A 26,023-nucleotide genomic window follows, 5' to 3' on the forward strand; every position below is an offset into this window, starting at 1 on the left:
TGATATTAGCAATCTCATTATAATATGTGATTTGATCCTTGCTTCATTTTTTCTTAACTATTGTTAATAGTTGTATTTTTTTTTGGGGGGGAGTGTTATGTGACTTATACATAAGTAGCCTGTATTGCTAGTGTATTGTGATAGGTTAATGTACAGATCTATTTGTATTCTGCCAGTCTTTTTTCTTTTTCTTTTAAATTATAGCTTTTTATTGACAAAACATATGGATGTGTACTTTTTCAACATTGACCTTTGAAAAAACTTCTGTTCCAACTTTTCCCCTCCTTCTTTCCACCCCTTCCCCTAGATAGCAGGTAGTCCCATACATTTTAAATATGTTAAAATATATGTTAAATATAATATATGTGTTCATAGTTATAAGGTTATCTTGTTGCACAAAAAAAAATCAGATTAGAAGAAGACAAAAATAACCTGGAAGAAAAAAGCAAGCAAACAATAACCGAAAGAATGTAAATGCTATGTTGTGGTCCACACTCATTTCCCAGTGTTCTTGTGCTGGGTATAGCTGGTTTTGTTAATTACTGATTAATCTGAACTGATTTGGATCCTCTCATTGTTGAAGATAGCCACTTCCATCAGAATTGATCATCATATAGTATTGTTGAATGATCTCCTGGTTCTGCTCATTTCATTTAGCATCAGTTCATGAACTGTAAGTCTTTCCAGGCCTTTCTGAAATCATCCTTTTGGTCATTTCTTACAGAACAATAATATTCCATAACATTCATATACCACAATTTACTCAGCCATTCTCCAATTGATGGGCATCCATTCAATTTCCAGTTTCTAGCCACTACAAAAAGGGCTGCCACAAACATTTTTTTCTGCCAGTTTTTTCTAGTTTTTTTTTTTCTAGGAAATATGGATTGAGTTAAAAAATGAATTATTGTTGAAGTCCTTTTAGTTACTGTCATAAATAATACTCCAGCATATTAAGCCAACCTAGATTCTAGTAAACATAGCTATTCATAAAAGCACATGGGTAATTTAACTAGTTAAAAAAAATAATTATAACAGCATTGCCTTTCCTTAGGGTACAAACTTGGCAGAAATGCCAAACCTAACATGGAATAATAAGTTTTTTGGTTTTGTTTTTAAAATTTTTTCTATATCTTTGAGGGAATATTTTAAAGTACTATTTAAAGAAATATTCAAAACAAAGTTCATTTAAAAATATAATTAATCTAGGCCTCTTATGGAATTGACAATTAATGGTATGAGTTTGACAGATCAGTCTTAGAAGTTATGCCAATAGGAACAAAATTCTTTACTTTTTCATTTTCATTATTCAGAGCAGTTTTAGCCAAACTGCTTTGTTTTTTCACAAACATCTATCTAGGCTAATTACACAACTTGATATATATATATATATATATATATAGATAGATAGATAGATAGATAGATAGATAGATAGATATAGATATAGATAGATAGATATTGATATAGATATAGATAGATAGATAGATAGATAGATATAGATAGATAGATATATATATATAGATATATAGATAGATATTGATATAGATATAGATATATACACATACAATTACAGTTAATTTGTTTCTCTATTAAATTAAGAATTATATGCTTGTATTCTTTTTTGCTTTATAATTTATCCTTTGGGAAAAAGAAGATCCAAAGTAAGGGTCAAATGATTTTTTAAATCAATTGTTTTTTCCTGATGCTATAGTAATTAGTGGGACTAATGTAGTAGGACTACATGATAGTCTGGAGCTGCATCTACACTGAATAATAAGAATAGAAGTAAAAATAATTCCCTATAGCATCATTTCAGAAGACAACATCTGGTTGGCTTCTTGCAATTTGGGATTCCTTGACGAGTATCTTCCAAGTGAGAACAGAAACTTCAGAAGAATGTGGTAACTATATTTTAGGAAACATTATTACATAAGATGTCTGCCAGTGGAGTAGGAATAAGGCAAAGTATAGGAAGTACAGAACAGTTTACCTTATTGGCCTTTTGTGGGATCTTCACATGGTTTATGGAATTATCTTTGTTTATATAAGCAAGCTTCTGGAGAAAGGAAAATATTCAGTAAGTTTTCCCATCTGATCTTTAGCATGGGGTAGTACCTGAAGTGTTAGCCATTTTATTTTAGAAAATCTCCAAGAAAGAACACCCCTTTCTATCTAATTACTGAGGACTAACACACTTTCAGGAAAAACTTGAGCCCCTTTAGCACAACTGCAGGAACTTTTCTTTTTGGGATTACTGAACTTCAAAAAAAAAAAATTGGTCCAGAGAGAGTGATATGTAAAAAAAAAATGTACATTAAAGTAAGTTTTTTTTTTTTTTTGAGAGAAATAACACTAATACTATTGACTTTATAGAGTTTTTAGCATTTTAGAAACCTAAAGTGCTAAGTAAGTAGGAGTGATTATTTTGAAACATGAAACATCGAATAAATAAAATTCTTAATTTCTTTATTATTTATAGTTAAAATGACAGAAGAAAGAAATGTAGAGATACAGCAGAGTATGTGCTTAAGAGAAAAGCAGATTTTGGATTGAAAAGATAGGTTTCTTTACTGGTTTGGTACTTACTACAATGTGATTTTGGGCAGATAACTTCCCTCTGAATCTCTATGTAAGATGAAGGTGTTGAATTAGATGGTTCCTTCTAATCCTATGATATTGGTACTAACAGAAGACCTGCATAGAGAGACGCCTTTCATTGGGGTAACATCCCCATCTTGTGGTTTCTATGGACATTGCCATTAAAGTCCTAAAGCTATACTGCATTTTTGTAACTAAAAATCTCCCAAGTAAAGTACCCCTTCCCATCCTCTAGAACTCTCTACCCTTAACCCTACTCCACAGACAGTAGCCATATTCTATTACTGCTTCTTGTAGGAGATTCTCTATTTCTTAGTAGCACTGGGTTGGGAGGGAAGAAAGAAGTGTTTTACCTCTCTATCAACTTCCTAGCTTTCCCATTGATGAGAGAGAACTTCTACTTCCATGGCCTGGTTGGCCCCTGTTCTGAAACTCTCAGAGGATTTCTTTGTTTTATTTCTGAATACTTTTCCATAGATCTCACCAGTTTTTAGGACAAAGGACTGTCTTAATAAGCATTTCTAATAAGTACTCTATTCTAAATTTGTAAATTGAGTTTCTAGTTAATGAGTGCTATCACTTTTCAATGTAAGGAGGACCTACAAAGTATTTCCTTCATCAGCAAGATAAGTCAAGCTCAAGTTTAGGATTTAGTCAAAGCTACTAGGGAATTGCCTGATGTCACGCAGTTAAGAAATCATAGGGGAGATTTCTTTCGAAGTTACTGTGGCTAAAAAAAAAATTTAACTATTTTATCAGCCTTTGGATAAATTAATGAACTTACAGGATATACAGTCTCATACTTTATGGTTCTTTCTGTTTATGTCTCTCTAACTTCCATCTCATCAATATGCTCCTTTATGTTACATTTTCTAATTTTTTTATCAGTTGAATTCGGCTTCATTGCAATCTGCTTCATGTGTTTTCTTTCAGATAAAAGATTTTGGAACTCTGCAAATACCTGTAAAATTATTTATATGGTTTCTTTTAGGTTGTTTTGAAAATAATTAAACATTACCAAGAAGAAGGACAGGGGAATGAAGTTGTCCAAGGAGTACTTTTGGGTCTGGTAGTGGAAGACAGACTTGAAATCACCAATTGTTTTCCCTTTCCCCAACACACAGAGGATGATGCTGATTTTGATGAAGGTAATAGTATTTCTCTCATGCCTTTGAAGTATTTTTAAATTAGTTGATATTTTAAGAACATTCTTTACAATAGACTTTAATTTTCTATTATAAGAATTGATTTGAGGTCACTACTGTGTCAACCTTTTTGTTTGTTTTTGTAAAGCATGTGGGTGCTTTGGGTATATGTTTTAAAATATATAGTAAAATTTGATTCAGCTTTATCTGCCTTGGCATTTGGGAATGAACTGGATGAAGCTTTTCCATCATTAAAATGATTCTCTAAATATATCATTTACAAGATTTCCTTGGGATATTGTCACCTATTTAAGAAAAAAGCTGTTTTCTACCATTTCAGAAAGACAGTTTCAGTATAATTGAATGACAACATAATTATTTTGTTTGTGTGGAGGAAGGTAAGTAGTTGGGACATTAATGTATTAATTACAAATTTTCCTTTTTATGATATGCTTTTATATGGCATTGCTTAGTATCTGTATTTCAGGTATTTTTATTTCATAAATATGTTTAGCAATTCATACTTCACCAATAAAACTGTCTAGCTTGTACCAAACCATAGAGGTGGAGGGGGTTATTGTTGCCCACAACATTCTGGAGGCCAGACCACATTAAAATGTAACTGGGGGACTATTATTGTTTAAATTTGATTCCTTTGATTTAGTCTGTTCCCCTAAGATTTTTGATTTTGTTTGCTATAGTTACCCACTTCTAGATTCCTTCCCTCCCCTTAGCAATACATAATTATTTTGTTTCTATTGTAACCTTTGATTAATCACTCAGTAAAAACAATTACTAAGTACCTACTACTTGCCATGCACTGTGCTAAGTATTCAAAAATGGGCAAAGTAGTTTTTACTCTCAAGGAGCTCATAATCTAATGAGGGAGATAGCAAATAAAGTATATACAAAACAGAGTACTGGGAAAGACTTCCTGGAGTTAGGTCTTAAAAGATGCCAAAGAAGCCAAAAAGCAGAGATAAGAAGGGAGAACATTGTAGACCTGGGGAGGGACTTGAAACAGGTAGCCCTATCAGCAAGCTTCTTCTTGGCTCAATGGTCAATTTTATATGAAAAAGTCTTCTTCCCTCCAACCCTCCCACAAAAATGGAAATCAATTGCTGAAAATCATTTAGAAAGCTCTTGCTGAGCTACAATTTAGGCCAAACTCCAAATCTAGCCTGCTTTTTTTTTTTTTTTTTTTAAACACTATCAAATGATTTGAGTACGTTTTTAGGGGGAGAGGGACGTTATCTTATTATCTTTATGAGCTGTGATTATTATAGAATTTAGGCAGCCAAAAAAGTTGATGTGATCTTGAGCTATGTTATTGGGTCATATCCTTCTCTGTAGTTTGCTGGTTAGATGATTTCTTAAGTATTATTTTTCATGATAGGTGCCACATTTTGGGAGAAACATCATTGAAAAAGCTGAATTTTGTTTAGAGAAGGGTGACTGTTGAGGGATTTTGAAAGTGTAGTTTATGCAGATTGGTTGAAGAGATTAGGAATATCTTGCCTGGAGATTGAGACAGCCTGGTGTTTTATAACGCACTGGACTTGGAGGCAGTTGGACCTAGGTTAGAGTCTTGCCTCCCATACTTTCTGTTTTTATAATCCTGGGTCAAGGTTCTCATTTAGCCTCAATTTATTTGTAAAACGAGATAGTTGGATACAGTGATCTTTAATAATGATCTTTTTATGTTCTTTCAGCATCAGATCTACAATTCTATAATTTTGTAAGAGACTGTGAAGTGTTTATTGTGTTTATGGGAGGAACATGATTTCTGCCTTAAACATTTGAAAATTGTATTGTGTGAGTGGTAATAGATTTGCTCTTTGTGATTCCAAAGAGGATGAGCAGTATTAATATGTGGAAGTATTTACAGAGAAGTAGGCTTTCCTTCAGTATACACAAAATAGGATAAAGATTGGGAACTGACAAGGAAGTACTTCTTAATATTTTGAAATAAAATAAACTCAGAAACAATTCCTCATCATTGAGGCTACAATCGGCGTCCATTCTAACTCTGATTCTGCCTGTCTGCAAAAGTCCTCCCCATTAGCCTGAATTAGTGTATTTTAGTACCTAACTTTGTTTTCCATTCTGGATTTTAATGGAGCTGACAGTTGCAGTTTAAAATTTATTTTTTTGCCAGTCTTAAAATGAGCCTGATATTTTTAAAGCATACTTGAGATTAGGTTTCATAGAACTATAGGATTTCAGACTTTATGCATCGGTAATTTGGATACTATTTAATGAATGAATTCATTTCAATGCTCAGTATTAATCTGAGTTAGAGGATGAAGAATATATTCAAATAAAACTGAATTATATATAAAAAACATTGGGAATACTAGTAGGAAAGGAAAAAATGGTTCAAAGACCCAGACAAGGTAAGTTAGACACAGAAGCAATTGAATCTAATAGTCTAGTGTTTCATAAATTCAAGAATAACAACTGTTGACATGTGTAAAAAAAAAGTCTCACAGATAAAATAATATTTGTAGAAGCAGGTTCCCCTCCCCTCCCCAGGCAAGTTAAGTGACTTGCCCAGGGCCACACACTAGAAAATGGTAAGTGTCTGAGACCAAGATTTGAACTCAAAGTCATCCTGACTTCAGAGCTGTTGCTCTAGCCATTGCACCACCTAGTTGCCCCAAGAAGCAGTTTTTGTGGTAGCAAAGATTGACACTGAAGGATGCCCTTTGGTGAAATAGCTGAACAAATCATGGGATCTCAATATAACAGTACTTTGGAGCCACAAGAAATGAAGACTGATGGAGAGCCAAATAAACAGAATCAGGAAACAATTTAAAGTATGGACACAAAGAAAAATACATTGAGTTTTCCTTCTAAATGGCTCCTTCAAATGAGGTACATCAAATAGCTCCTATGTTGTAGTTTTTTTTTTTTTTTTTTTTTTCCCCAAAAAACCAAAAGGTGGCACTAACTGGAGTAATTATCAACAAATTTATTGAACAACTGTAGTAAATGATTTCTTCCACCTCAAGAATTGTAGCTAGCAAGAAACTCACAGACAATAGAAAACAAGTGTCATTGATAGTTTCAAAATGTGTCAGAGACTGACCAAAGATACCAAAAACAAAAGACTTACCCAGGAAATTCTCAAGGCATTTGCAGACCTATACAATTAGTATCAGAAGCATACTGACCAGTTTGGTATACCAGTATTCTTGGTATTAGTCAGACTGCAGAATTTTGAACTCTTAAGTTCCCTAGCATTCTGTACTAATATACTTTAGAGAAGGTTCTGAAATTCTAATGCCTTAAAGATCAGGGCTTAGGAATATGAGAGCACAAGTCAGCACAGAAACATAGGTGATTCAAGTCGAGGTTTGTTGGGGTCTACTGTTCTATCCCAAAACAGGAAGTAGATGAAGTCTAAGCCTTAATTCAGAAACTAAGGATTGTAGATGAATAAATAAATATGAAACAAAGCTGACAACAACAAATATGAAACAAAGAATTCTTGTATATCCAGAAATGCCTATTTTCAACTTATTTTTAACTTCTTTAATTGTAACATATTCAAAGGGAAAAAAATTCAAAAGAAAAAAATTTTTCTGCAGGAAGTATATAAATACCTATAAGAAATAAAGCAAGAGATAGTTTAATGAAATAAAAGCTCTGGTAGAAAAGAATTGGAATGAGAATAAATTGATTTAAAGAGAAAATGATAAACTTTATCCAAGTAGTTTTTTACTCCTTACAAATTCAAGTAAGCCAAAAAAATCAAGAAGCAGTAGAAATATTTGAAGAAAACCAAAAAGTTGAAAAAAATCAAAAGAATATTTAAATTACCTTTTTTCAAAAAGAACTGATCCTGGAAGCAAGTAAAGAAAAGATAATTTAAAAATCATCATACTCCCTGAAAACTATGATTAAAAGAAAAAACAAATCACCTGAACACTTGGGTTTCGAAAAATAAATGAAAACTCCAATTAGAAATGGAGGGTAAAGATAGAATCAGCTGATCTTGTCCTGAGAGGATCCAGAAATGCAGAGCTTTCTTATTTAAAACTTCAGAAAGCATCAGTTCAGATACCAAGGGATCACAGTCAAAATCATCACATAGGATCCAGGGGTTTCTGTGATAAATGAGAGAGAGCTCTGTAATGCATTATTTTTAAAATGCAAAAAAATTGCTTACAGTCTAGAGTTATTCTAACTCCACAAAGCTTAGTATAATCCTGGAGGGGGGAAGTGGGCTTATAATTGAAAAAAAAAACTTTCAAATGTTTCTGATTTTAAAAAATCCCAGAATTGAGTAGGAACTTTGAAATGTAAATGAAGTCAAGAGAAACCTGGAAAGGCAAGGAACAGATTCTCTTTTAAAATCTTGATGTCTTCAAATGATACTGAGGGAATTAAATAAGAAAAACAGGATTTAAGGATTTATTATTTTTAGTCTGAGAGTATCAATAGAGAAAAAAATATAAAGGAGGAACTCACTATTACAAGAAAACATCAAGAAGGGGGTAATCAAAAAGGGAAGTGGTATTTTTTATTTCTTAAAATTGGGGCTATGTAAGAAGACTAAAAAAAGCCTGAGAAGAGGTAGGAAAGCAGCCATCTTTTGAAGTTTACTCTTATTTGAATCAGACAAAAGAGGGTTTGAACATAAAATCATACACGCACACATAGACATAGATATATAAGAAAAGATGAAAGTACACTAAACTTATCAGGAAAAGGGGAAGAATTTTTAGAAGGGAAGTGCAGTGAATGGAGTACAAGACTTGAAATTAGGAAGACTTGGGTTAAATGTGACTTCACATACTAGCTGGGTGACCTGGACAAACCACTTAATTTCATTTGCCTCAATTTCCTTATCTGTAAAGTGAGCTGCAGAAGGAAATAGCAAATCACTTCATTATCTCTACCAAAAAAATCTCAAATGAGATGTGGGAATGTTGGACTAGATTGTCATAGGGGTTAAGAGGAGATTAAAAGAAAAGAAGGTAAGTACCTACCTGTCACTTGAAGAATGACTGAATAAATTGAAATGTATTAATATGATGAATCATTTTTATATCATAAAAAACAAACAGGAAAGCAATAAGCATTTAAATGCCTAATGTCTGCCAGGCATTAGAAAAGCAAAAGATGGATTCTGCCTTCAAGTAAGTCATAATGAAATCTGGAAGAAACATTCAAAGTAACTATATACAAATAAGATTAAAGACTAAAACATTAAGAAGCAAGATATTGACATGAGCAGAGATGCATTCCAGGCATGGGACAGCCAATAAAAATGTACAAAATTAAGGAAGTGGAGGGTCTTGTGCTAGGGAAAGCAAGAAGGCTGGTGCCACTAGATTGCAGAGATGGTGGAGAGGATGTCCTTACTATCAGCACATAAAATGTAAGATTGTAAAGGTAGTAGAGGACCCAGTTATAATGAATATGAAAGAGTATTTTATATTTGATCCTAGAGATGATAAGGAGTCACAGGTATGTTAATTTGATAGGAGAGGCAGAGGAGTGGAGAAAGGACCATGGGAGATTGACTTGGCTAGATCTGCAAGATCACCTTGACAGCTGAATAGAGAAATGAGTAAAATGGGTAGAATAGTGGATAGAAATTTAAAGCAAAAAGACTGATCAGTAGTACAGGGGTGGTAGTTTAGGATGGCAGCAGCATTAGGAGAGAAAGGAGTACAGACAAATGATGTGAAGGTGAAATTGGTAAGATTTAGTGCTGCATTGCATATGGGAGGAGGAAGGAAGAGTGAAGAGTTGAGACCTAGGTCTTAAACTTGGGTAGCTCTGAGAATGGTGAGGTTGGAGGTTGAAATAGTTGGTATGGAGAATGAGTTGGAAATTTTTTTTTTTTTAGTGTTAACTTCAAAACTAAAAATATAATTAAAGTTTCATTGAAAGTATTGTGATAGAAATTTTGATGACTTTAAATATTCAAAATACATGCAAAGATAATTTTCAACATTCACTCTTGCAAAACCTTGTGTTCGACTTTTTTTCCCCTCCCTCCCTTGTTCCCCCTCTCCTAGAGGTCAAGTAATCTAATATAGGTTAAACATGTGCAATTCTCCTAAACATATTTCCACATTTAGATGATTTTAAATCTTTATAAGAGTATTAATGGTGAAGCCTGCTTCCTTTCATCTGAGAAAAGTATTAATAAATTGGAAAATTTATTCATTTAAATGTCAAATGAGTTTGTTGTAGGAGTAGGGAATGCTGAACAACATTTCCATAATATTTATTATATATCCTCATGTGCAGATCACTAATAAACACTGGGGCAAATATACATTTTAGTAAAATATTATGTTTTCCATTATGGAGCTTATAGTATATTAGGGAGCTATGACATAAAAGGAAATGATTTATTATAACCAATATGATACCTGGTGTGTGCCTAATGACCACATGTACTAAGCTCCATTATGTAAAAATGCAATTGCACTGGGCATGTGGTAATGAAGGTCTGTATTATGGTAGTAGCAGGAACACTCTTCCTTTCAATTACTAAGCAAAGTTAGTTGGCACTTAGAAAAAGACAACTACATAGCCATAAATTTAGAGGCAATTTTATCTGGCTTTTACTAGTTTTATTTCCTTAAAAATGAAGCTCTATTTCCTATTCCACATCCATAGTATGAGTCTGGTTCCTTATGTGGCTCAAGTCGTCCAGTAGTTGACATGACATAGTACAAAACATTTGAATTTTTGAATCTCTCTTAGATAGGTAAGGTCACATCCAGACACATAGTAATCATAAATGGAAGAGCCAGAATTTGAACCCAAGTTCTTTAAATCTAAATTCAGCATTTTTCTTAAGTGCAGAAATTATTTTTAAGATTTGTATTTAAAATTCAGAACATATCTTTTTTTCTGACATTTAAACTTACTTAAATCAAAATAAAATTTTGCCATGAGTTTATTAGATGGAGAATTTAATTTAGCATAACCTTTATTTTTTCAAGCAGGTTTTAATAACCTATTACCAATGCTGTTTATTCTCATGGTACACTTATCTTCAGAAAAATTAAACATATTTGACCAATTACCTTTTCCAAAATGTCCCTTTCTTTTCCTCTCGCTGTGTCATCTCCTACAATTATAAAAAGATAATTATTAGGGGGTTAAAAAAAAATAGTCAGTGAATTTAAACAAGACTGAAAATTATGTTCAACATTTCTATCTAGCAGTCTTCACATCTAACCTTCAATTCTGCAAAGAAGAGTGTGTGTGTGTGTGTGTGTGTGTGTGTGTGTGTGTATGTATTGGCAGGTTGTGTTTTTAGATAGCTAGTTAGTCATAAGTAATTTGCAGTATTCCATTGTTCAATTTGTTGTCTGTTCTTTGGTAGTGTTGTCACTAATGCGTTTACATTCATGAAGTACTTATCTTTGATCATGTTACTTAAGTATTTGTGGTGCTTTTTTGTGATTATGTATTCATTTTATATATTATAGCAAAAATTCATTGAATTTGTGTATAATAATTTGCTTATCTTTCTCCAATGTTCAATAACTTTTTCTGTGTATGGAATCTTTTTATTATTATTATTATTATTATTATTATTATTATTATTATTATTATTATTATTATTATTATTTACCTCTATTTCGGAATGTGCCTAGCATTGGGATCTCAGTTAAAAATATGAATGTTTTTGTTATTTTCTTAATTTCTTAGTATAATTCCAGAATATTATTATAAGCACAACTATCTTCCTAGTCCCTCAAGTTCATAATCTAGGACTCATCTTGAATTCTTCACCATCTCTTACTCCCCATATCCATCTGTTGCCAAGGCCTGTCAATGTTACCATTGCAACATACATCTTTTGAATATGCCCCTCTTCTCCTTTCAGATACTGCCACTACTGTATTGCAGACCCTCATCAACTCACAACTGCTTGCTGGTGGGTTCTAAGATATCTTCCAGTCAGCCACCAGTGTCATTTTCCTAAAACTCAGGTCTGACCATATCATTCCTATCTGGGATCAAATAGAAAAATCTTCTGTTTGGCATTCAGAGCCCTTCATAATCTAGTCTTCTTATATACCTTGCAACCACATACTCAGTTTAATAATACTACTCTGGCTATTCTAGGAAGAAGACCCTTCATGTGTGTAGGCCAAGACTTTTTCTCTGGCTGCAAGATCTGGAATGATTTCCTTCCTCATTTCTGACTGCTATTCTCTTTGGCTTCTGTTATATCCCAACCAAAATCTCTTCTTTCTCCAAGAAATCTTTCCTAGGCCCTCTCAATTCTTGGATTTTATCCTTGTTAATTATTTTCTATTTATGTTGTACATAACTTGTTTGTATTTGTTTTTGCATTGTCTCTCCTATTAGATTGTAAGCTTCTTGAGGATATGAACTGGCTTTGCCTCTTTTTTGTGAGCTTCTTAAGGACATGAACTGGTTTTGCCTCTTTTTATATATAACCCGGTGCTTAACATTGGCGCACAAATAGATGCTTAATAAATGTTTGGCTGATTCTGGGAACTTTTAGCAATGAAAAAATATTCTATGGTAAAATCTATCACTTTGCTGCCAAGAGAAAGCAAATGTTTTGATAAAAGTTTTTTGAACCAATAGCAGTCATTGTACTTAATCTGAATTCTCATAGCTTTTAGTGTTGTTTACTTTTTTGTCCTTATTGTATATAATCTGCTTCTTTTCCTATGTCAATTTATATAAATGGGAGTATTTTTAGTGCTTCTTTTAGCTTCATTTGGATTAAAAACTAGATTAATATTTCATTGCCAAAAGTCTTGCATTTCTCTCTTTTTTTTTTTTTTTTTTTAATTTCTCAATATTTGCATTAACAGTGATTTTATGTTGTGTCTGTGCAGAGATTAGCCCAAGTGAAATTTTTGGCTTAACACACTATGGACATTGAGTATTGTTGTTTTTATAGTTGAATTAAGAAAAGTCAGAAGTGGAGTCTTTTGCTTCTTGACATATATAAATGAGATTTAAAAATTTTGTTTTGTCAACTGTTATGGTATCTGAGAAAAGATGCCACAAAATTCAAAGTGAGTCAGGTAAGAATGTGAAAGGAATCTGTCGGATTGTAGAGATCAACCCCAATTACAAAACCCAATATTTTTTTTCCTATTGCTATCCTAGAAGAAGAAACTGGTTAAAATTTTGGCATATGATCACAGCCTTGTATGCTCTTTTCAAATCTAGTGCTTCATGAAAAGCAAACTGTATCCATAATATGCTCCACACAGGAATTGCTAGTTGATTTTAACTGTTAACTTGTTCTGAGCTGTTAGTATTTATGATGTGTGCACAAGGTTAAAAAATCAGTGTTGCATGTAGTTTTTCTCTCTCTCCCCCCACTCCATGTTTGCTTTCCTTAAATTTTATTATTATTTTTAAATCCTGGGTACTTGCATGTGCCATTTATCTGTGAAATAACGCTGGCTATATTAAAACATATTTGGTTTAAAAATTGGTTGAAGACCTCACTAAATTTCCCATTAGGGGGCACTATTATCAAGCTTAGAAGAATCAGGGACTAATTTGTTTTCTGAGACATGCAACCTGAGGTTTACGAAAAGGGAAAAAAATGTTCATCTGATAAGACTCAGATATTGTTTTATACAACTGAATTCCTAAAATGTTATAAAGTGCACTGATTAAATATAGAACTAATAACTCACTGTCTTCTTTTTCAGCAGACTAACTTTAACATTGCAGGTGCTAAAAAGCCATAACTTGTATGATCAGCTTCAGACCAAAATAGTTTTCATACATTGGCTGCTTTTTGTAGGGCGGGGAGGGAATAGGTGAGAGTGGAAGGGAGAAGGAAGAGGAGAAGCATTAAAATTTTGCCTTGGCCAGTTCCTGACTTGAAAAAATGGATGACCCTTGGCTTATCTAAGTAGGTTACTTCTCAAAAAGAAGCATGGAGATATTATGTGTAACCTTTCCAGCTGTAGGTTTTGGTGTTAAAGTTTTTAGCTTATTTCTTCAATGTATCAATAATGACTAATCAAAAGATGTTTAAAAATACATGCAATTAAGTTATCCCAGAGTCTTTTTTCCTTTTAAAAACTGTATACATATTTATTCTTTAAAAGATCAAATACTATAGTACTGGCATCTTTTTCTTTCCATATTTAGGGTTGTTTTTTTTTTTAAGTCAGATTATGGTAAAGAAAAACTATTGAGAGTAGAAATAGTATGTTTTTTTCTGTATATAATATCCCCAAATGTTAAAATTTTATTTTGGGAGGCGTGAGTATGAAAAGGGATATGATATATTATAATAAAATGTATATGAAGAAACAATACTTTCCTTCCTATTTAGTTTGCTTAAAGGATATAATAGGAAATTGAAAAGATTTGTGAGAATTTTTGATTGTATTTCAGTAAAAATTGTTGTTTGTATGTATCACTTAGATTATATTGAGATGATCTATTTAGTCCTAAAAGGATTTGGGTGATAGAAAACCTGGAAAACTTTACTATTACCTTTTTCTCTTTACCCAGTGTGACTTAATTATTTTATAAATATAAATTATTTTGGAGCATTATAAGTAACTTTTTATGCTTCTTAACTGTTTCATACCATAATTTAATCCAAGTCAGCTATCTCATTATCTTGGTTTCCCCCCACCCCCTAAAAATACTTGTTTTACCAAATGATCTCTTTTAAGAGATAAGGATACTAGGAAATATTCAAAATACATAGGAATTTTGAAAACTCAAATTATCTTCAATTTAAAAAAAAAGTGAAAAAAGACAACTTACATTTGTAATTAAAACACCAAAGACAAAAGTTGAATGCTCTTTGCTTTCATGTAACTACTAGTGAGGAATTTTGATCTACTTACTCATGTTTAAATATCTCAAATAACTACTTAGAAAAAGTAGATATTCCAGGTTTCTCAAAATATTTTAAGGGTCCACAAATAATTGGGTCTTGTAGATATTAATTCATGGTGCTTGGTCACAGAGCAGACTGAACTTATGAATAATTGATTTGGAAAACTCACTCCTATGAATTTTGACCCTGTGGCCTGGCACTGGGGAACATAAAAACAAAACACAATTCGGGGATTGCTATCACCAATTATAATGGAAATGTTGTTTTGATCAGTATGAAATTTAAAAATTAGAATGTAGATAGTTTTCTCTATACTCATTTTTCACATTTTCCAACATTTATATTAAAGAAATTGTGGTTACTGGTCTGGTAGCCAAATAAGAAAAGTCATCAGGTTTTTGATGTGTTTGGAAAGAAAAAGAATCCATTGAAACATCAAAATCAACGTCTAAGTTTAATAAAAATTGAGTAACTGAACTGGCACTTAGCCTTATTTAAATCATTCGCCTAAATTAACATTTAAAAATAACCATGTAAGGACTTTGTAAAATGAATTTTGTTTTAAATCCTGTGGGTTTTATAAATGTATTGTTATTCATGGAAATGTTTTGAAGATGTTAAAACTTTAACATATATTGATTTTTTTTTTTCCCCTCTGAGCATTTGCAGTAATATAGTTGTAGGTTATTCTGATCATCCAGAGGTCTTTGATTAATAAAAACAAAATAATTTTAAAACAATCTCTTGATCTACTAGGCCATAAGAATTAACACTTATTTATGAAGAAAATCCATTCTGATATTTTAATATATTTCATTCTCTAAATTTTATTGTATAGGAAAATGCAAAATTAATTTGTTTCATGTATTTTTAGGGAGCAATTTTTTGTTTTAATTTAGAAAAGTGAATGTGCATTATATGGATCTATGATTGAAAATGTGGTTAAGGTAAAAGATTTTCTGCTTAAAGAAATTAAAGAGTTTTATATTATGACCTCCCTTGGTCCCCAAACTTTTAAGTGCTATGGTTTGGAATGAATCCAAATAAAACCTATTCAAATTTTGAGCAGACTTAAAATAATACTTTTAAGATTTTAAAATTACAGGTGGATACAGTTTTGAAAATTCCTGGTTTTAAAGTCTAAAGAAATAATCCTTAAATTACTATTCCCAATGAGTTTAAATTTCAGATTTTACACATATAAATACATACACATTTAACTTTGGAAGGAGAACAATTTAAACATATTTATGTGATTTGTCATTTTTCTTTAAGTTAATATTAAATAGTAAATTGGCTTGCTATTGGATAAATTTAAATTTAAAAAAATTTTATATATAAACACAGCACAATTTGACAGGTCACCTCTGTTTTTATTTCCTTTAAGTTGTCTTGATCCTTTTGAAGTTTAGCTTCTGGGCCAGTCTACCTCTTAATTTATTTAAATTGTATAGAGTGATCTGCAGATAGATGATCTTATTTTTGTGGTTAATTCTGGTAGTTTTTCACATAATTACAATAGTCTATAACAATCCTATTGTCTTTCTCAATAAGTTTTTAGTCCTAGCTTTTCTAGTCAGCTTTAGGTGATTTTTTTCATAGCTTATGAGGTTTCTTTCTGTTTTGGGGTTTACTGCTTGTCCCATTTTGGCTTCGTGGTTTAACTACTTCCATTTTAGAGTAGAGTTTCCACTTCCCTTTTTAGGAGGAAAGAAAAGGAAGGGCAAGTTTGAGGTTTATATCCCTTTTCTTGTGGTAGTACTATAGCTTTTATTTGGTAAATTTTAGACTACTTGTAGGACAGTGGAAAAGCAGTGCTTAAATTTTTAGCTGAGGTCACTACTTGATTTATAATGTTGTAGCTTTTCAGATAAGTCTTCTAGTTTTTCTCTTTTGCTTTCATCACAAATATCAAATACTAGTAATATTTAGACTTCAGTTTTTACTTATTTCAGTAGCATATACAGAAGTGTATGGTGATTACTATTTTGAGTTTATTAAATTGGCAAAGTAATGATTATTCAGATGTTGCAGAAATATTTCAGTTTTATATATACACATATGTGTATATATATTTTTATATAATTTGTATTACATATGTAAATGTACATACAAATAAATACTCAGTGTCAGACACTGCACTTTTTAATAAGAGCTACATACCACAGTAATGATTATATTCCTTAAAGTGACAAAAATGTCAGTCTATTTATTCTTTTACCGAGGTTCAGTTTTAATTTGCCATTAATCAATGGTTTATTAATGTGCACCTTGGCTGTAGACATTTTGAGGTGTTTCTGTATTGGTCCAGTACAAATATAGACTATACCCCTAAAATGAGATTTCTTTGAACGCTTTTAAAAATGTTCAAGTAAAAATTGAAAAGTACAGCTTATATTTAGACCAATAAGTATTTAAGAAACTCAAATTCAAGATGCAGGCCTGACTTGAAGCTCCGAATCTCAGATAGATGATTTATGTCAGGCAGATAGTGTAAAATGCTAACTTGTTGAATTATATTACTATATAAGAGTCTGAAAAGTATTTTGTGGACTTGTAAATTCTCTTTTTATTTGCAATGTTATTATCAAAGAATTCTGAGACCACATAACTTGATCATAAAAGTTATATTAGAAAGTAATACTAGTTGTATATTATGTGCTTATTTTTCTTTAGATTATATGTATACATGTAAATTTATTTTTTTGCTCCAGAGATGCCTTTTTAAAAATTGAGAGCCTACATAATTGCCCTTCTGTGACAGTTAATAATCTGTAAATATATGACTTTTTAAAAAAAATTTTTAAACTTGAGTATCCTTTTCTAGTTTTTTGAAATTCACATTTCATTTGATAAATTTTCACCTTCTCTTGTGCTCTCTGGAGTGTGCAAACATTTTTTACTGGTAGTCAATAGAACCTGAAAATTTAAAGCCTCAATTCTACTAAGCTATTTCCTAAATAATGCCATTTATCACTGTACATTTGCTGCTATCTCAGATTGAGTTATTTTCTGTCAAGGTTTGGGACTAGGCCCACAGTATTGAAGAGAGTATGAAAATGAATAAGTTATCTCATTTGGTTATCTTCATTTTGTCTGGTTCTAAAAAAATATGAATAAGCATGATCATAAAGTTTCTGAAGCTATAGACCACCTGTACTTCATTTGCCTGTGTTAAAAAAATAATAATAATAATTTAAGGAGACCAAATAATATATTATTTTTGGCTAAATTCATATAGTTGGATTGGTTTACTGACGGAAATTCTCAGTTCTTAATTAACTTTTGTTTTTTAAGAGTAATAACATTTGTTGAAGCTATAATCTCATAACAAAGAAAAGTTTGTTGAATGTTAAATATACTAGGACACCAAAGAGAATCCTAAATTTCAACCTAATAGTTTGATATTCTTCATGGTGATGAAGATAGGCTTATTGAAAACTTTTATCCTGTTGTCACATACTTAGAAGTGGTTTTGAATGGTAGGAGATCTAACCAACTTGTAAATCAAGTTATCAGTGATGTATAATACTGAGATTTCCTGAGTATAAATGTATGAGGATCTATTAAATCAGTGGTGGTCAAATCCTTCCTAGAACACTGGATTCTGGAATTTTGAATCTGTTTAGGTACATCTTCTGATTCTTAAAGCATCTTTTCTATTCTTTAAAATCTCTGTTAATTTGGTCCAAGAAAAATGAACGTATTATGTGAAGGCCTGTTTAGGTCTCCTTTATCAGCCATTTTTGCATTTTTATGTGTCTTCAATTTTTACTTCCAAAGAAGTAAATGAAAATTCATTATAGGCATTTCCTCCCTTTCTCTGCTTTACACTTGACTGTGTTGTTCATTAGGTGTCACTTAATAGACTCATTCCTCATTTCCTGAACATAGTAGTTTATATAATGCTTTATAGTTAGGAAAAATGGTCTATCTCTTTGAATATAAAGCATTGATTAAGTGCCTACTGTGTCTCTGACATACTTTTAATCCATTGTACAGATATTATTCTTAATCCTAATTCCCTAAGCATTTTTAAGTACCTTCTATATGTCAGGCACTCCTTAGGTTCTGTGGCAATAAAGATAAATACTGTTCTGTTTTCTCCTCAGGCACTGCTTTTTGAACATGTTCAAACAAATGTATGTTTGCTCATTTCAATTTAAAATGCCTTTTTGTGCTCCCAGGAACACTTGTCACAAAAGTTGGGACCATTTATATTAAAATTTAGCTTAAAATAAATACTCACAAATCATTGGTGCTTGTGAAGGAGGAGATTGCTAAAGTTTTTCGTGGATTGTTTTGCTTGAGACATTTAATAACGGTACAACTTGCTTATTTCTTAACTCTTGGCATCTTTTAGTCTCAGTAGGAGGCACAAATAGTGAGGCCCTTTTAGGTTGTTTGAATGCAGACTTAAAATTCATTTCTACGCTTGATTGTATTATGTGTCTGTTATATTCCCTCATTCGTCCTAGAGGCATCTTAATACTAATATTCTATTATTTTTATCTATGTTTACCTGCTAAACCTACTCAATTGATGTTATTTGCCAATAGCTCAGATGTTGCCTTGTGCTAGAATGTGAAATTTTTCATGAAATAATGATTTTTGAAATCTTAATTTTTCTCATTAAAAAAAACCAATAGTTTTATCAAAGTAAAGGAAAAAATGTGTGGGGACATTTTTATGATTTGTAATCTGGAAAAAAAATAGTAAAACTTTAATATTTCATAGATGTTAAGTAAAATTAATATGAAATTGTGGCCTTTAATATAGAAAAGTACTGTTATATGGCTATTTAGTAGTTATTTAGTAAGATGCCTTAATCAGTTAACCTATAAAACAGTATTGTTTAGAGTGTTTTCTATCCATAACTAATGTTTATATAGCACTTATGTGCCAAGCATTGTATCAAGTAATAATCATTTATTAAATGCTTTATAATTATTATTTCACTTGATCTTCACACCAGCCATGGGAGGTAGGAATTTTTATTATCCTCATTATACAGATATCAGTTTTCTGATACTGGATTTGAATTTAGTTCTTTTTGACTCTAAGCCCGACATTTTCTACATTGTGTGACTTAACAGCTCTCACATGATGTACTAAATTAAATCAGTTTAACAATTTTGATAAGCTGAGAATTTCAGAAAAAAATTTAATTCATGTTGTCATATTAAATCCCAGTGAATAGAGTTTTAATAGACGAATTAGTTTGCCTTAAATATAAATGATTGATTAAATACCACGATTATGCTAGAATTGAAGCTGTTTTCATTGCTTTGCAGATGACTTAATCAGACAATACTGATAAAGCCTGTCATGCAAGTTTCCTACTTTACCGAGTACACAGTATGGTTAAATGGTACATTGTGCAGTGTTAGCAATCTGCTGTGAATACCATCTGGGAGAGCAGAGTGAAAGAATATGAAAAGGGAAATCTATTTGAACACTGGGTGCTACTTCTAGAATTCTTGAACAGTTAAGGTGAATCTTTTAGGACTAAATAAATTTTCTTTATTGAAATTGAACTATCTTTAATAGTGATTACTTTGTAAAACAAATTGCATAAGAATATTTTTGGCTCTTTAAAAGAGAATGGCACTGAGGACTGTGTACATGGATCATTTTCTAAATAATGCAAGTTATAATAAAGTATTAATAAAAATATTTGAATTGTTGCATATTATACCTCTATACTACTTGAATAATGGAAAAGTTGTGTATGGTAAACATTGGATAGCAGATTTACATACATAACCTTACTTATCATAGGATCAATCTCTTATTTGTATATCAAGTTTGTAACTTTTTGCAACAGTTTTCTTTTATGTGTATGTGTGTCTGTGTCTGTCTTGTTTTTGGTGGAGTAAACATATTAGCCCATTGGCATGAGTCATTTGCTCTCTTTGTAATTAATCTGGCTTGATATTTATTGTTGCTTAGATATTTCCATCCTGTCTGATTCTTTGTGACCCGATTCGGAATTTCACAGCAAAGATATTTTGAGTGGTTTGCTGTTTTTTTCTTCAGTTTATTTTATAGATAAGGAAACTGAGGCAAATGGATTAAGTGACTTGCCTAGGGTCACTGTTTCTGGGGCTGGATTTGAACTCGGGTCTTCCTGACTCTAGGCGGCCCAACATTCTATCTACTGTGTCATCTAGTTGCCCATGCCTGCTTTTTAACATCTGTGGCTACAGGTCTTAAAACTTTTAAAATGAGACTTTTCCATGTTTTAGCTTTTCTTTGCACAAAAAGCTATTTTATCAGAAAGCTGAAGTAACTTAACCAAGTCCATAACTGGAAGAATTAATAACAGAAACTTTTGTTGACACCAGGAAATCGATTAAATAGGGCAATTGAGGTAATAAGGACCATATATGATAAGACTCAGCCACCTGGGTTTTATTAGACTGCTTGATACTTTGATCACAATATTATTTCAAGGCTTGTCTACTTAAATTGTTAAGGTTCCTTGTCATCTCAGTGTTTTAGACTTTAATTTGATGTAATTCAAAGAAGACTTAGGAAAAAAGAAAAGCCTTGCTCAAAATATGAGCAAATTCTAAAAAAGGGATAAGCATAATAATTATTTTTATGTAAAACAAAGACCTTCTTAAAAGATTAAAAACTTGCCAGTAGAGCAATTGGTCAAGTTCAGTTGACCATGCTTCTTTCTTCCTATTTTATTCATATATCTTTTGTATAATACTCTTTAAAAAAGAAAAACTGAAGATGCAGTTTAGTGTTGTCACTATTTTATATTATTGTATATATAAGTATAATTCAACCATTTAATGAATCAGAATTAATGAATATGAGTTTTCATGAGGATACATTGCCATTTATTTAGTGTTTCTTCAAATAGTTTTGACCAACTTCTCTGAGGCATTATATAATAGATTTAGCTTCATTAATAGTTAATACCTGAATTACACAAACGTTTTCACAAAATTTAACTTATTTTGACAAACTTGTCTTGTTTAGGCTTTGAACTTGAAGTGTAGCTATTTAATACCAATATTTTTATTTGATTAATACTGATAAATTGAAATAGTATGGTGATTTAATAGTACAAAAACATTTAGAAGAGTGATTTTTATTAATAAACTCTTGTATATAGTTTTCTTTCAGAGCTATTAAATGGTTTTTCTATTTGAATTTATCATGCATAATGATATTTTTACTAACAAGTTTTGCAAATTAAAATAGGAGACTGAGAAAAAATATAATATGTAGGTCCCAATGTGATAAAAATGCAGTTTGTTTTGAAAAGTTAATGTACAAGTAAGATTTTAAAAAAAATTATTTAAACCATTTCCCCATTGATTCATTATTTTCAATACATTTTATTTTAATTTCTTATTGATTTCAAATTGTTCAACTGTTCCTTAGGGGTTATAAAGTACAACTTGTACATAATGTGGTAATATGGGGAAGATTTAAAGTTTCAAGTAGTGATCTTGAACTCCTGAGTTGTTTTGGTGAAGTGATTTGTAAAATGATGAATCTGTATTAGGTGACTAACAGGTGACCCATTTCTAAATCTATATTAAAAAGTCAAAGAATAGAAAATTTCACTTGTGCAAAATAATGAATTCCAAATAATATTCTTTCTCAAGGATATATTTTTAAGGTGCCAATACTTTTGATTGAAAGAAACTTGTACTAAAATTTAAGAGTGGTCTCTCTCTCTCTCTCTCTCTCTCTCTCTCTCTCTCTCTCTCTCTCTCTCTTTTAATCCCCAATCATGTATATATATAATTCTATCAGGTCAAAATTTGGTGTTGTGTTCCATTATGTATTTAACAATTACATATGTTCATACATTATAAAACAAAAAAAAATTAGAAATTTAAAAAGATGAAATAACTATTTCCAATTAATTTTTGTTTTTAATGAATTTTTGTTTTTAATGGCACAAAAACCTCTCTGTCCTCATTTTAGAAAATTAATGTTAATAGCATACTGTATATAACACATGATTGTCTGACATGGACCAAATAAGATTACTCATATCATTCTTTATATTTACTATTAACAAAATTTAATTTAAAATTTTTTTAACAAACCCTTAGACTTGAGTAATTTGGCAAATACTTAATTAGTGACTATCTAATATCAGTTAATAATCATGACTGTGTCATGTTTTAAACATCCTTTTGTTCTTGGGAATAAGAAATTTATAGAGTTTTTAAAACGTTTCAAAAAGATTTTCCAGCTAAGTTAGCCATTGTAAATACAATGGCTAAGTGCATGTGAATTTATAACTGAAAAGAACACTTCCTCTCAGTGTGCCATGTGGTGATCTGGGGAAATTGGCAATGAATTTTCTCTTTGGTATTGGGTTGTGATCATAATCTGGATTAGCTGGTATAGAAATCTGTGTAACTAATGTCTTCAGTTTCATAGGTGGCAGAAGGGAAAAAATTTGTTACCTTAGCTGGCAGAAGTTAGGAGTAGTGGTGATAATGGGTGGAAAAGGTAGTGGATTTGTGTGATGATTTAATTATTCATGCATATGATCGGACCCATCTTCAGATTGATTGGTCTCAAGCCCCTAGTGAGCCACCGCAGTCAGTCTACTTTAGAAACTACTGATTGAGACAATGAAGAAACATCTTGCAATTGTTTTCTTTTCTACTGATAACACAGAAGCAGTGAAGATTTAGAAATTAGAGAAGCCATGACTTGGCTTTTTTAAGAATTTGAAAACATTGAATAGAATTACTTAGTTTTTCTCTTAGACACTCAGGAAATGAGTAGTCACCAGAAAGTGACAGAAGGAGTTTGATAAGCCTAGTAATTTCCTATTAACGTTTGTGCTATGTGTGCTTTTAGATGTTAACTGGGGAGGAGAAAAGTTTCTCTGGTTATTAAAAGGAAACTATGAAAATAATAGGTTTGGTAGTTTGTCTCTTGGATACTGAAGCAGTCTAGGATAATTTGTATGTATGTGACATCTAATATAGTTTCTTGTTGGTACTCTATAGCAATGTCCATGATTTTGTATTGAGTATGAATTTTGCTTAATTTTTAATCAAATGTAGCTCTGTTTCAATAACTCTGATGAATTTGAAATGAAGTGATAGGAAATCAGTCAGTTCATATGGATTTTGTTATTTTGTGGAATAAAATTGAGAATTAACATCCTTAGGAATCATGAGAATGAGTTTAAAAATGAAGAAGGAAAAAAACTAAGACTCCAGTGAAGTTCAGCCTAATGTCAGACATAATAAGCACTAGGGCTAAGATTTGAACCCCAAACTTCTGACTTCAAATCCAACATTCTTTCTACTGTACTATGCTGCAGCATTTCTCAAGATTCATGCTTTGACCAAGGCACTTGTAGCACAGTATTTTAGAGGAGGTAGGGAAATTCATCTTGTAATATATTAAAAACTTCCAATATTTCTTTTTTTATTTTGTTTTTTTTTTTTGTTTGTTTGTTTGTTTGTTTTTTGATGAAATGAAGTAGTAGAATAAAATAACCACAACATCTAGTGAAAACATTTTAGGGAGAGAATATGCATACCTCTATGAACATGTGCAATGAAAGTAAGACTTTGTAGAAAAAGTAGATTCGCAAACCGAAAATAGCTTTATTTTTTAGCATTAATGTCTTTTTTTTATTCCTATCTTCCCTTCAACATTTGTCATTTTCTTTTTCTGTCCCATTGGCCAATCTAGAAGATAAAAGGTAGCTCTTCAGAATCATTCTGATTTTCTTTTCTTCAATCAATAGAAGTTAGAGAATTTTTTTTTTTTAATTGAAGCTTTATTTTCAAAAAACATGCAAGGATAATTTTTCACCATTGATGCTTGCAAAAACCTTGTATTCCAATTCCCTCTCCCTTTCCCGCGCCCCCTCTCCTAGACGACAAATACCCCAATATATGTTAAGTATGATAAAATTATATGTAAATTTAGTATAGGCACACATATTTATACAATTATCTTGCTGCACAAGAATCAGGTCAAAAAGGGGAAAAAAAGAGAAAGAAAATAAAATTCAAGCAAACCACAACAAAAGAAGTGAAAATGCTATGTTGTTACTTACACTCAGTTCCCACAGTCCTCTCTGTTTTGCATCATCACAAGATTACTGGAACTAGCTTGAATCACCTCATTGTTGAGAAGGGCCATGTCTATCAAAATTGATTATCGTATAATCTTTTATTATTACTATTTTTATTTTGCTGAGGCAATTGGGGTTAAGTGACTTGCTTAAGGTCACACAGCTAAGAAGTATCTGAGGCCAGATTTGAACTCAGGTCCTCCTGACTTCAGGGCTGGTGCTCTATCTACATACCACCTAGCTGCCCTATGATCATTGGATAATCTTGCCGTTGTTTTGTACAACGAAATCCTGGTTCTGATCATTTCACTTAGCATCAGTTCATGTAACTCTCCAGGCCTCTCTAAAATCATCCTGCTGATTGTTTCTTATAGAGCAATAATATTCCATAACATTCATATACCATAACTTATTCAGCCATTCTCCAGCAAATGGGTGTCCACTCACTTTTCAGCAGAAAATAATATTCTAAGAAAACTGCCATATATGTAATGTAAATATAATGTAAAACAAATGAAGTGAATAAGTGAGATTTGGAGAGGATAGAGTTTGCTTAATAGTGTTATCAAGGAAACTTTCCTAGAAGAACAAATACTTTTAAAATCTTTAAATGAAAATAATTTTAATGTTTGGAGATATTTGGGAAGAGCTATAATTCTGGACATAGGCAAAGTGAAGTATGGAAATATGGTAGTCAAGATGAGATCAGATGTTTCTGTATACTTTAGCTTTGTCTACTATTGTAGGAGTACGAAATATGGATGTAAAGGTAAGCTAAAGTCAGATTGCAGAGAACTGTGAATGTTAGGCTCTTTGTTTTTATTTGTTTAGGTATTATGTTGAAGGTTTTTGTAACTACAAAATTAGAACTGTATGTTAGGAAGATGATTTTGGTATTAGTCTGATAGTTGGGCTATGAAGAGGAGAGGGCCTAGAGACAGATATGCCAATTACAGTAGTCCAGTTGAAAGGTCATATGTGTCCTAAATTACGATGGTTGTTGCAGAAATGCAAAGATTACAATGCAAGAGCTCTTGTGGGGCTAGGTTCATAATCAGTAAACATTTTTTTTTTTTTTAACTATGTACTAAGAATGAAGCTATAATCTTTATTTATCTCAGTTCCTTAGAGCTAAATAATATAATTCTTCTAAAAGACCACAACACATTAAAAACTTAAAGATAATTATATCAAAAACAATTACATAATCACTACAACTAATATTTGAGCAATTTACAAAGAATTTTATGTTATTCCACTTAGTCTTCATAATAACTCAAAGATAGGTGTTATTATTATCAAGATTTTAGAGAAAAGGAAATCAAAGGTTAGGAAGGTTAAGTAAAA

At 31.5% G+C, this 26,023-nt stretch overlaps 1 protein-coding gene across 1 annotated transcript in view; it reads left to right on the top strand.

Moving 5' to 3' along the window:
* EIF3H (eukaryotic translation initiation factor 3 subunit H) overlaps positions 1–26,023 on the top strand; it is a 109,908-nt gene that overhangs the window by 26,670 nt on the left and 57,215 nt on the right. The window contains exon 2 of the mRNA XM_074266565.1: positions 3,590–3,746. Coding sequence (XP_074122666.1) covers positions 3,590–3,746 — 157 coding nt within the window. The remainder of the gene's footprint in view (positions 1–3,589; positions 3,747–26,023) is intronic.

The sequence above is a fragment of the Sminthopsis crassicaudata genome, chromosome 1 (genome assembly GCF_048593235.1).
Source record: "Sminthopsis crassicaudata isolate SCR6 chromosome 1, ASM4859323v1, whole genome shotgun sequence".
NCBI classification, from domain to species: domain Eukaryota; kingdom Metazoa; phylum Chordata; class Mammalia; order Dasyuromorphia; family Dasyuridae; genus Sminthopsis; species Sminthopsis crassicaudata.